This window comes from Rattus norvegicus, chromosome 6 (assembly GCF_036323735.1).
Source record: "Rattus norvegicus strain BN/NHsdMcwi chromosome 6, GRCr8, whole genome shotgun sequence".
In the NCBI taxonomy this organism is placed as follows: domain Eukaryota; kingdom Metazoa; phylum Chordata; class Mammalia; order Rodentia; family Muridae; genus Rattus; species Rattus norvegicus.
The window spans coordinates 22,514,659-22,527,054 of record NC_086024.1 but is presented as its reverse complement, the minus strand read 5'-3'; the positions used below and the strand labels follow the sequence as shown (position 1 = coordinate 22,527,054).

General features: G+C 48.8%; 1 protein-coding gene across 6 annotated transcripts in view; it reads left to right on the top strand.

Annotated features, from left to right (window-relative positions):
* The window catches only part of Crim1 (cysteine rich transmembrane BMP regulator 1), a 174,477-nt gene that overhangs the window by 95,405 nt on the left and 66,676 nt on the right, over positions 1-12,396 (top strand). For 3 of the 6 annotated variants that reach the window (XM_006239625.5, XM_006239623.5, NM_001169103.1), the window contains one exon: positions 10,545-10,666. The exons of the other annotated variants lie outside the window; for them this stretch is intronic. In XM_006239625.5, the coding sequence (XP_006239687.1) occupies positions 10,545-10,666 (122 nt within the window). The remainder of the gene's footprint in view (positions 1-10,544; positions 10,667-12,396) is intronic. 6 annotated transcript variants of the gene reach the window in all.

Here is a 12,396-nt window from a genome sequence, read left to right as displayed (position 1 = left end):
CTCTAATCCCAGCACTTGGAGAGGGAAGCAAAAGAATTACCATGAACTTGAGGCCAGTTTGGGTTTGTAGAGTACGAGTCTGTCTGAGATTCTCAGACACATGTACGTACACAATGTTATTTATAGCCTAGAATTGCTTGTTCCGAGAACTTTGCATTTGAAAGGGGGTAACTGAAGGCATAAATGGAGCAGGATGGATTAGTCTAACCTGTGCACCCTTGGAGGGACAGGACCTACCTTGTGTATGGCTGTCTCTCACTGCTGTCTAACGTGTTTGAATAATAAGTTTAACTACATTCTGTGGATAATCTGGGGCAAGCCCCGGCTTCCAAACCCTACAATTTTGACTCATTCAGGAAACAAATATACAGAATGTTCGTCGTGTACCTGGAAGGGGTAAATTGTCCATGATGTCAAGGAACCTTTGATTTAGGCAAAGGCAGGCATGAGTTAAATCGCCGTGATTTTAAGTGTCACACGTCTTAGAGGCCGAAATGTGCAAAATAATGAAAAGCTTATGGGGCAAGGAGATGCAAATTCTGTTTGGAAAGCAGACTTGACTTCTGAGCTGAGTCTTTCAGAATGAGTCAGAGTTCATCGGATGGAGAAAGACGAAAGGGCATTCTAGGCTACTAGAGTCACTGATTTCCCCCCCCCTTTCAATTTTTAAACGTGTCTTGCAGCTGAAAATATTTGTATTAATCTCATCTATCTTGATGACTCAAGAGAGATGGAATGGACCCCTCCCCTCCAGATAGCCACCCCATAGCAAGACTACGTCGCTTGCTTAAGATTTCCCTTCCTTTCCTCTTAAAAGAAACGACGCTTCTTAGAATAGATCCCATGTTAGCCTGCCTTAGCCTGCCTCTCCACCGTACCAACTACCAATTTCTTGATAGCATTGCCCTGTCCTTGTCTTACCATGCTATGCCTGTGGTAGCCTGAATCCTTTGCTCCAAAACTGGCACAGTAGATTGCTCCTTGCTTTCGTGGGATCCTCCACACCTAGAACGTCTTCCTTCCGTGCCCACGCAACTCAATCTGTGACTTCTTACAGCGCCCCCCCCCCACCTGCCACACATCATCGGCCATTCGCCACCGTGCCTCCAGCACATCGTCAAGTAGGTGGGTCCGTGGGGATACATGGAGGTCTGCTTCCCACAAGGGGTCCCAGATGGACTGGCTTCTTCGAGGAACGTGCTCTTCCCAGCAGCTTTTGGCACAGGGGACGTCACTAGGTGCAGTCACAGTCTGCAGGTGGCATCCCTGGGACTCACTTCACCCCATGCCATGTTTCTTTTCCTGAGATTACTCCCTTCGGCATGTTTATAGTAACTGCCAGCATCACTAAACTGGCGTGCTTTGCCGAAAAGACAGGCTGCTTGTGAACAAGTGATTGTCTCTGCACAGGGTGAGAGTGGTGCCTCTTGGGACAAGCCTTCCAGAGCTGTCTGCTCTGTTCCTGGGACTTGACTGGCTTCCAGGCTTGCGGTCCATGGTCGATCTGACTGTGAAGTACCATTGTGAGACCAGATGCAGGACGAGGGGAAAGAGTCAGGAAATGTAAAGATATTAGATCAGCCTTGGGTTGGGGGATCATTTAAAGACAGCCCACTGCCAGGATGGGGCCCAGACTTGGGAGGATCTCGTAAGATCTTGAAGTGGACAGTATCACAGCCTGAGTGCGTAGAGCTGGGAAGGTGGCCTGTTGTCATCTGTAAGTGGGGTCTGAGACTTCAAAGACTTTGCTGATTGGAGTGAGGATCTAAGTGGGACAGGGACGGGAGCCAGACCCTGGATCTTGAAGGACTGTGTGAAGTCCAAATGTTGAAATTGTATCATCTACTCATCCTAAAACCTCCTAAATTATATAAAAGGGATGGCAGGTGTTGAGTACTTTCATGTTCCCACCACTGAGCTAGACATTTCTCGTGTGTCAGTTCATTTAATCCACACAGCGGTCATATGACATATGGAAACCTTAGCCACCTCGATTTCCATGCGGGTCCGTTGAGATTACATAACTTGCCCAGGCTCCCAAGGTCGCCTTGTTCCTCAGTAGCCACAACTCAGAGGCGACACTGTCTTGTGTCAGTGTCTGTTCTAGAAGCCTCTGTGTCTTGGGTAGGAATTGGAGCCACAGAAAGGCATGGGAGGGAGCAGTGGTTAGAGACTGCTGACTTCCCTCCCAGGTGAGCGTGGGGTTCCCAATCTCGCTGTGGACAGAAGGATGCCTTTAAAAGGGAGCCAGGTGTGGGGTAAAAAGATGTGCATGGTGTGTTTTATTTTTGTTGAAGCCCAGATTGGCTCCTGGGCTTGAATTGAAAGGAAGGTTAGCATAGGAGATGAGCCCCCCTGGCGTCAGATCAGTACTTTGGCAGAGGTGTGTTCCCCAGAGGACAAGAGCCTATATAGTCAGCCACTTAACGCTAATGACAAGGATAAGAGGCCTGGAGTTGACTGTCCACGGGCATCCAACGAGATGTCTAAAGTCATCTGCTTCTGCACCAGTCTGTGCCGGATGACTCTGGATGCCTGAAGCCATTTGTGCAGCCCCAGCAGTGCAAGTCAGGCTTCGGTTTTCAAGCAGAAGACTTGTCCAGATGTCCTCAGCCAGTGCTTGTTCTCGTGTTCCGGGGCAGGTAGGTGTTCGACAGCTCAACAGCCTACGCCCCTTTATGCTCTTATATCTAGGGCTTCCCTAACCGAAGGCTTCCCGAGCATCCCCAGTGTCTGACCAGCCTCACGTCTGCTGCGTGTGTATTCTCAGTAAATAGACAAGCTGTTTAGACATTTGTAAACAAGCCTGTGCTCCAGGGCACCTGTTTCTAATGCAATTGGTGGTGGTGGGCTCTGAAATGAGAACACCTTACATTGCTGTATTAAGACTTGTTCACAAAGCCAGAGAAATGATTCGGCTCGTGAGAACGCTTGCTGTTCTTGCAAAGGGTCCAGGTGGTAGCACCGAGGGTCCTAACACCCACGTGTTAGCTCAAAACCGTGTGTAACTCCACTTCCAGAGGATGCGAGGCCTCTGCTGACATCAGTGAACTCCTGCTTGCATGTGTTAGGTGCACAGACATACACTAGGACACACACACACATTAAAGAAAATAATGTTTCATAAAAATCTTACATTCATGCCCATCCCTCCTTTCAAGCTGTGATGTGCTACCTTCTCTTCTGTCTTCCTTACCTTGACTGGTCCTCTGGGCATCCCTCCTCCCTTACTGCCAGCCAATAACAAGCTGTACTAGTGACTTCCCTCACACCTAAGGAAGTGGAGGAGAGGACCCTCAGTGTCTGACATCTGAACTGGACAAGGTGGTCGGGAATGCCTGTGGTGTCCCCGCCCTAATGTTTTCAACAAGTGCCAAGGAATACTCAGCTCTTGATGGACCTCTGGTCTGGCTGCTGCCAAGATCGCAGCCTCTCCAAGCCTGGGCCAGCATTTTGTTAGCCAGTCACATCAGACAGGTAATTTATAGAAATCACCATTGCTCTGTCCTAGGATAACCGTGCCCCCTTAAAGCCCGTATTTTTCCTACTGTGCGTGCCTCTTTTTCAGCTTCACCCCTTCTGCTTCCTAGGGTCCTGGCATCTTTGAGAAGGAAGTCGAAATTGCCTCTCGAGAAAGGCAGGAAGAGAGAGACCACGATGACTGTCCTAGTTTCTTAATTGTCTTGGGTTTATATCTTTCCTGCGAGAGAACACAGCCACCTCGTTCTTCCTCCCAGCAGAACAAGAAAAGTATAAAAACAGCCACAGGAAAACTAAGTTACTTTCCTCCTGTCTCTGAGGTCAAAGTCATAAGAAATGTGCAGTCACCTGTTAGGGTGGGAGCAGCTCCCTGTACCGGGCAAGGACCACTGGCCGGCAGCAGTGAGAGATCCTCTGTGGCTGGCTGTGACTGATGTTAAAGATGGAGGGAGCTCATAGGGGGATTAGCTGGAGGAGGGTGAAGTAGGGTCAGTAGTCCTCCAGGGAGTGGTAAATCTCCTAGGGAGAGACAGGAGGGAAGTCCAAGCCTAAGGATCTCCCATAGGGAGCTATACTATTTTCCAAAGTGGTAGTTGGCCCGTTCGGTGTCAAGCCTCCCTCTTTGGGATGTTTTATTTGCGGTCCTGTTTTAAATGTACACATTCCTGGAAAGAGGTAAGGATGCAGAGCCGTAGACCGATAAAGCATCAAATTTCATTAAGGATGAAGCAGCTTTTTATAGAGCGGGATTCAGTTTTATGCGCCATCATTTCCGTTCTTGACAAGCCATTTCATTAACAGCCTCTGCGGCCTTCGTGCTGCAGTTAAGCAAAGTATTCAGATGCTTCCCCTGACCGAGGGAACCATCCCTGCCTTTGGTCACAGGCAGGGACGCCTCTCCTGCTTGCAAGGCTCGGGCACTCTCTTCTGATGTGGAATGAAGCCAACATTTGGCGGACTCTTTTGTAGAATACTGCCCGATGTGGACGTGTTTTTCCTGTAGGATGTGGGCAGAGATATCTGCGCTGGGAAAGGTGGGACTCCAGCGGCAGTTTCTTAGTGTCTTGCTTTGGGGAGATGTTATAGCGGAAGGATGTTAGAACAATATTTGATGCTGGTGTGCCAGTGCCCACCACAAGGCACGTTTCTGAGGCACTCCTGTGCTTTGCAGAGAGACATGTGAGGGTGGAAGAAAACCCCCTCTTCCCCCAGCTGCAATGGTAACATCCCCCTTGTTTAGTGTCCTGTAAAGTTCCTCTCTTCATTCTGGTAAGCAGACAGACAAGCATTGGCTTTTTTGCAGTATAGTTTTTCAAAACAGGCCTCAGACCTGCCCCATGATACCAGAACCCCAGCATTTAGCACGCTGTTTCTTCTCCTGAAACATAGAAAAAAAATACATGTAAGTACGCAGCCATCACACTCCAAGAAGAGCAGAAATTGTGGAGAAGTTGAGGTCGGGGAACATACTGACCCAGGTCTGAAGGTTGGGACTGACGGACAGCAAGAAAGAGAAGCAAGCAGACGCTGGTGTGCTGTGCTTTGGGAACTGGGTGTCTGTCAACGAGTCACAACAGAAAAGGTCAGGAGGCAGCACAGAAGGGGTCGTAAGAGTGGCAGCAGACTCATGGGATTTCAAAGTTAGAGGAATGCTTCTTCTGAGCATGGACCTTATTCTCTTGGTCACCAAACCAACCTCCTGAGAGGTGGAGTGGGTTGCTGATGGCCTCACATGGTTCAGGTGGGTGACAAGGGAGTAAGTCCCTCCCTTCTTCCTCATTCCTGAGAGATGCCATTCAGGGCCGAAGGAGCCTTTGTAAGTGATGGAGAGGGCACACTAACAGCTCCGTCCCTGCCATGAACACGTTAAGGACAGCTGGTGCTTGGTATTCCTCACGTGAGAAGGAAAAGTAATGCGTTGTGACCCAGCCCTGCACACAGAGGCACAGGGTCCCAGGTGATGGTATGCCTGGAGCATGTGTGGAGGCAGTTCCTCCTCTGACCGGCCTCAACTCCAATACCCCAGAGCCTGCGTTGCAGGCAGATTCCATTGCCTTGCTTTCACACTGGGGCCTAAAAACCCTGCACCTCTGAGCTCCCCATTCCCAGTGCATAAAACAATACAGGGCCAGGAAGATGGCACAGCAGATAGAGGTGCCTGCCACTGGTCTAGTGACGGGCATTCAGATCGCCAGAACCCGCATGAATACACACACACACACACACAGACACACACACACTGATCTAGTGATGGGCATTCAGATCGCCAGAACCCACATGAATACACGCACACACACACACACACACACACACTGATCTAGTGATGGGCATTCAGATCGCCAGAACACATATGAATACACACACACACACACACACACACTCATGCACACACACACACACACACACAAATTAATGTAAGAATATTCAAACAAATAAACAAACAACAACAACAACAAAACTAATGCATGCCCCAAGCTCTAACTTAACAGCCAGGGCGGGCTCCAGATTTTTGTTGGATTTTGTTGGATCCGTTGTTCATTTTCTTCTTCTGGAAGACAGCCTTTCTTTCACTGGAGTAACTGACAAGAGAATCGATATGATTTTGATTTACTGACATAAGCAGGTACCACCCGAGAGTCAGGTACCCTGTCTGTGTATTGTTAAACGTCAGAGGAGGAAAGTTCAATCTTGACGAGATCCTTTCCAGTATGTGGTCCTAAGGGCTGTGTGTCCCCGGTAGGGACAAAAGGAGAGGCAGGGATTGGTGGGCCTCCGAACCATGTGCTGGGGCTGGCTGTTGCATTCAGTGGATGGTGGATTGCCATTGGTGCTGGAGTGGGAACATTAGAGCATCAGTAGTGTGTGGAAGCCAGAAGAGACTAGAGGCCAAGCGTATGAACACGCAGTAAGCTTCTGGAAGCTTCTTCACCGCCTGGGACGTGAGCCTTCTCAGGAAGTGAGTGCCCTCTAGGGGTTTATTTGATTCCTAAGGGCTCTTCACCATTACACTTAGGCCCTCAAGATACCCACTAAACTGAATCCATTACTCTAGGAAAAGGAGGGTAACCCCTCTTAACCAGGCCCCACCCGACTGCAGCCATGATTACACTGTGCAGAAACGTATTGGCTTGGCGTTTTGATTGATCAGCATCTTAATATCAAGGGTAGCATCGGCTATTACCTCCCCTGCCCCTCTCCCCTTTCCCTTCCACTGACAAATTACCTATATAGAAGACCACTTCTTTGAAATTCAAAAAGAAAAAATCCTTAACTCTCTCATTTTATGATCTCATTTATAGAAACTCGAAAAATTAGGACAGCAAGCAGAGGCATGTCTTAGATTTGTAGTGCCAGGGCTGGAGGAAGGAGAAACAGGGGACAGGCTGCAGTGTTTTTGCTTGGGGTGAAGGAGTAGGTACCCGCCATATTTGCACAACTTTGCAAATAGAAAAAACCAACATGTAGGATTCTGTACTTCAGCAGGGTGGGTGCTGTGTGTGTGACTTTCATCCCACAGAGATGAGGCATGTACTCAAAGTATCCTCAAGTTGCCCCTTCTGGAGGGGACTGGTTGATTTGACCGTCTAGGGTCTCTGCCTGTATTCCCCTGCTGTCTTATCTGATTTGTTTAATATCACCCATCCTTCCTTCGTTTCCAGTTACGTCCCATTTTGTACACTAACTATATACACCAAAGGAGCATGTGACCAAAGCAGAGGGTGAGCAGGGTTCGAAACCAGTGTGCACCGGTGTTCAGAGGAGCTGATGTCTGAAGAACAAACAACTGGGCCCATGGGCCAGACACAGGACACTGGAGGCAGTTGGGGGGCGTGGCAGAAACAGTAAAGCAAGAGTCAGTCAATCAGTCGGCCTGGGGCAGAGAGGGAGCTTAGCAAAGGAAAGTGGAAGGAAGAGGTCTGTGGGCTTCAGGGTGATGAGTGCTACTCTGAGACACTGATAAATGGAAGGAGGTGGGAGTGAGCAGGAACCAAAGCCGTAGGCTGGGTGTGGCCTGGCTGGAGCGAAGGGAGGCAGCACAGGAAACTGGAGAGGGATGAGTGATGACATCAGCCGCTCTAAGCATCTGTCTCATGTTAGTTTCTTAATCCATCTGTTTTCTCTTTTGCCTTGCTTGCTTTTACTCAGGAATGGGGTAGGAGGGAAGGGAAGGTTAAAGAAATGAAAGCAAAGGAGGCGGTGAGGGCCAAGTACAGTCCGGCATGCCTCAGCGCTTCCTCCGAGGGACTCGAAGAAAAGTCTCGCTTCTTCACGAGGAAAGCCCAGAGAGTGGGAATACATACATCTGTATGGCCTGGGCAGACCGGGGCGGGGGGTTATATTAATGGCTACCTGAATGAATGAGGAGGACCTGTGAGCACATGATTCGTGTGGATGGTGTTCAACTGTGTGAATTTACTAGTGGGTCATTTTCAATCTGAAAAAAGAAACGGGGTGGGGGGAGGGGGCAGGCATTTTTGCAAGATCTAAGCCTGACAGGTGTGCAGGATGTTTCAGTTCTGAGTCCAGATGTTTGCCTTTCCTGGGTCCTTCCTCAGTCCATTCATTTTTGTAAAGTGCTAATTTTAGGTTCAGAGAATTCTGTCAGAGGTCAAAGGACGACAAGGTAGGAAGCATGTGCTGGAGTCTGAGGGTGGGTAAGAGGACAGGAGCCAAGAACACCCCAGCTTTCAAACAACCAACCATTTAATCTCAGTAGAGATTTTTCAGAGAAGAAGGACCTTCCTTTTCCAAGTGAGTTACTAAGCTTTTTTGGGGGTAATTTTAGTTCATTTACGTGGTGCTTTTGTGGGTCTCCAAGGCTAATCACAGGGGCCCGTGGACATTGGGAGATGTGGTAGGGCTAGGGCAAGGTCAGTAATGATTTCCGTGTGACTCGACTGCCCACAGTCCAGCAGAGGGTCCAGCCCAGCAGTACACAGAAAGAGTACTAAAGCGTTGGAGAACAACACTGAAGAGGTACCTCTTGGGCACACGTGTGCTCTCTTTGGTGTTTAGGGATGACCGCCTGCAACACATCACCAGGCAGAGTGTGGATCTAGAAGGTGTGGCAGAAACGGCTCTTCTTGTAGGATGCTGTCAGTTTTAACTGCACCTAGATACTAGGCCCCAGGCGTGGCCCCTCCGTATGAAGAATTTAAGTTGTACAGAGTGTCAGTTGCAGTCATGGAAGCCATATGCCCAACTATGATCATAGCAATATGACTGTGTGCTTAAGCACTTGAGCATGAAGAACTGCGGAATTACCATTCTCTATGCTAAAAGGCCAGTTTATTGTACTCAGTTCTAGGAGGTAGTTTTTGCTGCAGGGATACAGAACTCCACACATAAAAGGAGCAGGCATTTGTCTTAAATTGCAGACAGAAATAGGATTACAGTAAAACCTTAATGAGGTTTTCATCCCTGTTCTCCCAGGACTCTCACCATCATTGAAGAACCCAAAGAGAAGTGGAGGGGACAGCGTCTCACTCACACCTCTCCTGTGGCTTTTTCTTTTCATTAATTAATTTATTCACTTTATATCCCAGTCTCTCAAAGCCCCACCCTTTTCCAAGTCCCTCCCCTCACATTCTCCTCTCCCCTACCCTTCCCCTTCACCTCTGAGAAGGAGGAGGTGCCCCCCCCCCCAGCACCATGGCACCTTAGGTCACTGCAGGACTGGGCGCATCCTCTCCCATTGAGGTCAGACAAGGTAGCCCAGTTAGGGAAACAAGACCTACAGAGAGGCAACAGATTCAGGGACAGCCCTTGCTCCAGTTATTGGGGGACCCACATGAAGACCAAGCTGTACATCTGCACATGCGCAGGGGAGTCCCTATCCCCTCTGGGTTCCCTAACTCTTCCACAAGAGTTCCCAAGTTCGGTCTCATGCTTGGCTGTGGGTCTTTGCATCTGTTTCTGTCATCTGCTGGGTGAAGCCTCTCACAGAGTACTTATGCTGGGCTGTGAATGCAGGCTGACAGATACAAACATAGCCTGAGGCTCCGAGGAGAAAGGCAGGGCCGCAGTGTGTCCTACTGATCCTCTGAGGACAGCTCAGCGTGCATGCACACACACACACACACACACACACACACACACACACACACACATACTATACGTAGAAACCCACACATTTCCTTCCTCCATCTCACTCTTCAGGATACCCCTATTCACTCCTTTCAACCTGGCCTCTCACTCCGTCATTCTGTCTACCATTTGACCCATACTCGTTCCCAGTGGCGTCCCAGGACCAGAGGCTAGCGGCTATTTCTCATTGTCTGTGTGCTGGGTCCCGGCTGCCTGAGCGTCTGTCTCAGTAAGACACTTATTCCGTTGCAAGAGAAGCCGCTTTGGTCCCTTCCTTGATTTCTTCACGTAACTCTATTCATCGGCTCCTGGGTTTAGACAGATTTCACAGCAGAATTAAAGTCAGGAGTGACCAGAGATTATTGTTCATGAAATACCTCATTCCTGCATACAGAGATGCATAAACAGGGGTAGCTTAGAACTCAAGAAATAAAAACTCTCCTTCCAAGACAGCTGTCACAAAGTCCATTTACTTAAACCCTACGTCCTCCTGTGTATAAGGAAGACTTCGGTCTTTGGCCCGAAAACGTAAATTAAGGTCACTAGAAAGCCAATAACTTAATTGGGGGGGGGTTGATAAAAACCCTCTAGAAAATGCCTGCCCGTCACTAGAAACAAGGCTGCTGCAGCCTGGGGTTACTGAATGGAGTGAACACTCACTCAGTTGTGAGCATCTCTGACCTGCAGCCTGACCTGTGTGTATGGAGAGGGCCTTACGTCATCAGAAGATGTTACAATGAGTACCCACTTGGTTAACTAAGAAATGAGGTGAAATGTATTTTCCAAACTGGGCAAAGTTAAAGTGGGTTATGACATGAGCTGTGGTTATTTGGAGAGTTACTAGCACAACCCTCTATCGTGCCAAGTAACCAGGTTGTACTGTGTAGACTAGGCGCTTGCCACTTTGTTTGGGGGTCTCCCGACTTCTGTGTTGTTACTTATTCATGGGGTTTTCCTTCCCTTTTCTTTGGTTACAGATGCGAGTGTCTCTCTGGCTTATGTGCTTTTCCCGTTTGTGAGGTGGGATCTACTCCCCGAATAGTCTCTCGTGGAGATGGGACACCTGGAAAGTGCTGTGATGTCTTTGAATGTGTTAATGGTACGTGGGGTTTCTCTTGTTCTCAGAGAGTGTACAATTGAAAGCAGGAGGAGGAGGGAGGGTCAACCTAGCGATTTCTGCCAGTTGAGACAGGGTGCATACTTAGGAACCTGCTGAAGGTCACTCAGAAAGGAGTTTTGCTTAGTCGCTTGCACAGCTATGAAGGATAGGGAGGGAACCACCATACTGTCACAGGGAGCCTCAGAGACTCCGTAGCAAATTATGTGATACGAGCTGTCCAAAGATCAGTTTGGGAATTGCAGGGAAAGGGGGATCATAGAGCCTATTGCATACTTTCTATGTCATCCAATGCCCTGTCCCCATTGCTGACGGAAGATAATCTCATGAGAGCTAGCATGATTTGAAAGGGAAGAGACCTCGTTCTTCCTTGCTCTGTGGTAGAGAACATCTTTGGTCAGCGTTTGGGATCATATTGGCCAGCGTTAGGCCTGGCCTTAGAGAAGATTCCTGCAACAGAATCTGCCTCTTGCCTTCACCCTTCTCAAGACAACTTGGTACGCGGCAACTCGATGCTTATCAAATATAGGTGTTGGGAGAGTAGAAAACGTGAAGCATGCTTCTCTGTAGGAAAAAAACAACAACAAAATAATTGTGTAGACCACAGCCGCTGTCTATGCCTGGATGAAAGTAGGCCCAGAGTAAAGCAAGTATAACAAAATTCATTACACACAGAGAGACTGGCAGTTAGTGCTGCCTATGAGAATCCAGGCTTAGGAAGGTCTTCCTGCTCTCGGGTCCCACCTCCACAACGAGCTCTTGCTAAAGTCGAATCCCGTTTGACTTGTGACCTTGTATTTTCCAGCCACATGGTCATGGGTTGTGTCGCTTTGGTTTGCCCTGAGGAAGCACAGGTAGTGTAGCTTGCTGGTTAAGAGTAACCTCAGACCCAACAAAGTCAGGTAACGATTCCCTGTCTCGCAGCGTGTCTGGGGAAGACTCGCATTTCCACAGGCCTCAGTTCTACGACTCCAGGATGAACCGAGTACTAGTAACTATGCATTGAGTATAAATAGTCTTTATTATTCTGCCCACACTCAACAAACACTACTCAGGGTGTTGGTGGTGGAGGATGGGGACAGTAAAGCTAGAGTAAGCATCCTGATACACTGATTTTATAAATAGAAGCCTGCAAGGGAAGGCGTGGGGGAAGTTCTGTGTGCTTAAATTGCTTTGAAGTGCGTCCCATCAGTCCTGTGACCATCAGTGGTTCTGTCTGGTAAACAGCAGCCAGTGGACAAGCAGACCTTTTCCTCTGGCACTGCTACGGGTGTGACTTATTGCAGGTGATATTCTGCGGACGCTTAGCTTTCACCGTTTTTTGACGAATACCTAACTCGTGCCGTAATTCTTGTACCACTTGAGGCAGGAATCATGGCTCCTCAGCCCAGGGCTTGCAGCATCTCACATGTTCTTCCTTGCACTGCTGTTGTGTGCCCCTCGTTCTGTAAGGAGAACTGCCAGAAGAGGGTAGTCTGTCTCTCTCCCCACATCCCTGTGGACATTGCCTTGTTCTGTGTCTCAGAGGGTCCCCAAGTTTTCCTGACTTAGCAAGTGAGTGATCCGATTGACAACCATCTTCTAACTCTTGAGAAGTGACTGTTAGCCTGCGGGCTGGCAGAGGGGTCACTCCATGGGAGCAACCATTGTTTCACTCTCCTACACTTGGGTCTGATGTCCTTTCGTCTTCTGGAAAGAACGGCCGCAGTGAG